The sequence below is a fragment of the Chrysochloris asiatica genome, unplaced genomic scaffold (assembly GCF_000296735.1).
Source record: "Chrysochloris asiatica unplaced genomic scaffold, ChrAsi1.0 scaffold00083, whole genome shotgun sequence".
Classification (NCBI taxonomy): domain Eukaryota; kingdom Metazoa; phylum Chordata; class Mammalia; order Afrosoricida; family Chrysochloridae; genus Chrysochloris; species Chrysochloris asiatica.
Window position 1 is genome coordinate 7,244,765 of NW_006408601.1, and position 4,944 is coordinate 7,249,708.

Consider the following 4,944-nt stretch of genomic DNA (forward strand, 5'->3'; position numbering starts at 1 on the left):
ATGCTGCCACTTGGCCAATCCATCTCGTTGGGGGTCTTCCTCTTTTCCTCTGACCTTCCACCTTACCAAACATGGTATCTTTCTCCAGAGACTGCTCCCTCCTGACAATATGTCTAATCCTAGGAGTCACTGTGTTATTATTGTTAAGTGCCATCAAGTCAGTTCCAACTCATAGTGGCCGTTTCCGAGGAGCAGCTGGTGAGCTTGAACCACCAACCTTGAAGTTCAAACCAACTTTGCAGCCCCGCACATTAACCCACAACCCCCACACCAAGTCTTCTCTTTTCCTCTCACAGTGCATCAGGAAGGTCTGTAGAGTGTATGCCGACTTCCTAAACCAGCCAGACTCTGACTTCTCCAGTGCTAACATTCTCAGTCAAGCAAGCCATCAACAACTCTTGCCTAGACTTTAGCAGCGCCTCCAGCTGCTCTCCTGCCTTCCTACAGTAGCCCATGTACAGTCTATTCTCCTCACAGCAGGCAGACTGATCTTTCTAAAACTGCAAAACAAATGACACTTCCTGGTTAAAACACACGAGGCTTGTTGTTAAGTGCCATAGAGTCAGTTCCGACCCATAGCAACCCTGTTAGGGTTTCCAAGGAACAGCTGGTGAGCTTGAACTGCCAACCTTGCAGTTTAAATGGCTTTACAGTCTGACGCATTAACCCACAGCACCACACCAGGACTCTCTCACTAGGCATAGAATAAAGTTTAAAAATTCCTTACGTTGGCTCACAAAGTCACACTGTCTCCTACCTCTAACCTTTTCTTGTACCACTCTCTCCCTTGACCATGCCTTGAACATGAGGCTCCTAGAACGTGGTGCTTTAGCAGCCTTGCTGGCTCTTCTCTATTCTTACAAGTTTTCCCCTTCATCATCACAAGGATGGCTCCTTCTTGTCATTCAAATCTTTGTTTAAATGTCATCTGTTCAGAAACAGCATCCCTGACCTCCCAATGCAACCAAATCATTTAATATTGCACCACCTTATTTCAATTTTCCACATCTTATACTCTGTGCCACACACACAAACACACACATACACACACACACTAAATTGCAAGCACCATGAGCACCTGCGCCTTGTCTGTCTGATTCCATTTCTACAGTCCCAGTGCCTAGAAAAAAAAAAATGCTTGGCACTTAAAGAGGCATTTAATAAATATAGTTGACCCACTTATAAGTCAGAGGAGCCCACTGGCAGGAAACTCCTGAGGGTCCCAGACAGCTCCACATACAGACACAAGACAAGTGGACAGGACAACAGCAGCACAGCCACTACCCCAATCCTCTTTTCAATAGCACATCCTTTAGTATTTCAAATCAACTAACATGTATGGGGCCTCAGCTCAGAACCCAACCAGAAAAGAAGCCTGGGATTTTCTGAGACCATGCCTGTTTCAAATATGCTACTAGCAATGTTTTCAAGTAAAAAACGTGACTTCTGACTCAGTCCCCAAAAGTACACCCAGGAATAGTCAGACCACCAGTCAGACCTTTGGCTGGTTCATTCATTCAGTGAACAAACATTTACCCAGAGCATGCTCCTTGCCAGGCACTAGGGCAAAGGATCAAAAGCAGTTTCTGACCTCAGGGAACTCAGAGAAGAGCAGAGTGAGAAAGGCTGGGACACAGGTACAGCCCTGAGGCGGTTTGGGGGAAGGGAAAGGGAAAGTAAGAACTCTATAAGTGTTAGAGTCTGACTGGAACATTAACTTACAGTCCCTCTATCTTATTTCTACAGACCCAAGTCAGCGGCATTAGCCTAGCTAGTGGGGGTTCAAGGGTTTTTGAAGTAAGCTTACTGCTTGCCTAGCAGAGGTTGGAGTGAGCTAACTAGACAAGAAGAGTTCAGCGAATAGTATTAGTTGATCGTTGGTCCCCTCTCAATCCCACTACCCCCCACCACCACCAGGCCTGCACAGAGGATGAGGGATGGGGGTGGGGAGGGTGCGGTTACAATCCTCCACGACTATCCCAAAGAACCGGCCAAACGGAAGGCCTTTCCAAGAAGAGTTGCTTCGTCTTCCCTTCGGGAGGCCTACTCCCGGCCCCCACTCCAGTTCCATTAGGGTTTGGGTTCCACGAGGAGGCGTGTCTGGCCACTCATTCAGCACCCCAATCCTGCCCGATTGCAAGGCACACACTTTGCCGCTTCTAACTGCTCAGTGGACCAGATCCTGGGTCCGCGCCCCAATTCCTGCCCTGGACGCCCCCAGTGGAGATGCGGACTCCTCTCCACCTCTCTCCCTAAGCCCGCCACACTACTCCAGCACACAAAACAAGTGCGGCCACTGCGCTGTGCGCGCCAACTCGCCCCGGGCCCGCGCGGAAAGGAAAGAGGGCTCGGCGTTCGGCGGGAAGCAGCCAGCACCCCCACCCCCCTCCCCACCCGCACAGGTGCCAACGCACCCCAACCCCTGGGCCCCGGGCGGCCGCCGGCGCCCCAATTCACTCACTCGATGAAGTAGCTGGCGCCCTCCTCCGTGAAGCCCTCTTCCCAGCCGCGGGGCAGATCTGTAGGAATACCAGAAAAGTCGGGTCAAACTTGGACTACCACTGCACGCGCACCTGAGCACGCCTTGCCCCACCACTCACCTGAGCGGATCATGTGGCCCGAGTTGACTGGCTCCCCGGTGCGCGGGTGCAGCCAAGTTGTACAGCGGAGCTGGTCACTGTGGGAAGAAAGGTGCACCTGTTGGTGCCGCCGCCACCGCCCAGGGGACGCCCACCCGCCCGCCCATCCGCCTGCCGGGGCCCCAGCCCCCAAGCTCCCGCCCGCACTCCTCACTCCCGCGTCGCACTTGATAAAGAAGACGCGGCCATCGTGGCACACGCCGTAGGACCAGTGTTCAGGTAAAGTGTCCCGCTGGACCGCCGCCGCCGCCGCCATGTTCGCGGAGCTCCGAGTCACCGCCGCCTTAGCCGCCGCGGGAAGGGGAGGAGGAGGCGGAGGAGGGGGCGGTGCGGACCGTGTTGGGGCGGGCTCGCCCTCCACCCGCCAAAGCGGGACTCCCGGGCGCTCCATTACGTCGCGGGCTCCGAGGACACCAGTCTGCCGCAAGGTCCTGGGCTCCTGGAGTCCCAGTGCAGCCACTGAAATTCACTAGCTCACAGGCCGTCCCCAGCGCAGCGACCGCGGCCTTTGTCCCCATGCCTTCCCCGCCCCTGGCCCGTCAGCCTGGGCGCGCCCGCCTGCCGCGCACCTCTTTGCCCCCAAGACCCGGGCAGGGCGTAGGGACAGTTGTCAGGGGCGCAGCGGCGGTGTGGGGCCCTATGGTTGGACAGGACAAACTCCAGAAACAGCCAACACTCCGAATGCCTCCATAAATCCCTCCTGGTTCCCACAGAACTTCTATACCGAGAATTGTACTTCTTTTTTAATCAGGCATCCAACCTTAAAGAGGTTGCTTTCATATTCTGAACCTCAGCTCCTTCCTTTGTAAAAATAAAATTCCTTACAAATACCACACGGGATTGTTGTGACCATTAAATGAGGTAACAGTGGTGCAAAGGACTTCACCGGAACCGCTGGCATATATCAGACATGATTTCATTTTCCCAAACTTTTAACTGGAACATGAAGCACACACACAACACCTGAAGTTACAGGACTCACAGGATTTCTCCTGCCTTCAACTTCTGTCAAGTTACCGCGATAAAAAGGTGGGCTGCACGTTGGGAAGTAGAGTGGTTAGGTGGGCCTCTAGTGGGGCTCTGGGAGACTCTAAATGACTGGCGCCTTCCCTTGCATGACCTCTCTGTTCAAAGGAGACCCTTCACCTCCTCCCTTCACTATCTCATTTTTCATTTGCACTTAATTGACATCCTTATCTCTGTGTGTTTGCTTATCTTCTTAGTTGTTGTCTGTTAGCACCCTCTCCCCTAAAATGTTAGCTGGATGAGAGGAGGAAGGAATTGTGTCAGTTTCCCCAGCTCCTGGAACAGTGCCTGACTCACATGTGTGATCAATAAATGCCAATGAGTGAAGGAAAAGTACTGTACATCAGAGACATGCCTATGGAAAATAGTGCCTACAGCAAACACCACAATTCACTCATCCAAATATCTGACACCCATCTTTTATCTAACTTTACCATAATATCAACTCAAAACGTATGCATATGAGTCAAACTCATTAATCTTTTATTAATACATTGGGCATCACATAAAAATCCCTTGCTTTCACTGATGGAAACTGGTTTGTGATATACCCAGTCATTTATTTCCCAGGAAAAGCCTTCTCTTTTTACACCTAGCAAAGTAAGAGCACACAGTCCGTCCTGACCCTGTAAAACAAGCCCCCTGCCATCTAGCTGATTGCAGATCACAGTGACCCTACAGGACAGAGGAGAACTGCCCCATAGGGCTTCCAAGGCTGGAAATATTTTTGGAAGCAGAATCCAGTTGCTAAACTTTGGGTTGACAGCCAGGTGGTTTAACCACTGTACCACCAGTGTTACTCTTCAGCCAGTGGTGGTGGTGGTGGTGGTGGTGGTAGTGGTTTGCCAAGGAATTGGTTCCAACTCATAGCAACCCTCAGTTTTGCAGCTTTAAATCTTTATGGGAGCAGAAAGCATCATCTTTCTCTCAAGGAGCAGCTAGTAGATTCAAACTGCTGACCTTGTGGTTAGCAGACCGACTTGTAATGCCCTATGTTACGAGCACTCCTTCCTTAACCCATGAAAGCTCTCAAATGCCAATGTATTCGTTTTAACTTGCTGAATGATCCCTCACAGATGGCCATGAAATTGTCCATAATTAACAGAAAGTGTTCAGCAGCACCCCACTTCAATTGGCATCCAGGGCATGTGTCATACCTGCCATACCTTAGATATACATACACCTCTACTCCATGCTCAGACACACCTGCATGCTGAGCATGGACACAGCAGGAAGTTGAGCTATAGTAAGTGAAAAGTCCAGCCTTCCAGGGACATAG

At 51.3% G+C, this 4,944-nt stretch overlaps 1 protein-coding gene across 1 annotated transcript in view; it reads right to left on the reverse strand.

The window, feature by feature from the left end:
- PLEKHA7 (pleckstrin homology domain containing, family A member 7) overlaps nt 1-2,895 on the reverse strand; it is a 288,250-nt gene extending 285,355 nt beyond the window's left edge. The window contains exons 1-3 of the mRNA XM_006865828.1: nt 2,807-2,895; nt 2,601-2,677; nt 2,462-2,519 (exon numbers count right to left, since the gene is read on the reverse strand). Of these exons, the coding sequence (XP_006865890.1) occupies nt 2,462-2,519; nt 2,601-2,677; nt 2,807-2,895 (224 nt within the window). The remainder of the gene's footprint in view (nt 1-2,461; nt 2,520-2,600; nt 2,678-2,806) is intronic.
- Nucleotides 2,896-4,944: the final 2,049 nt, after the last annotated feature.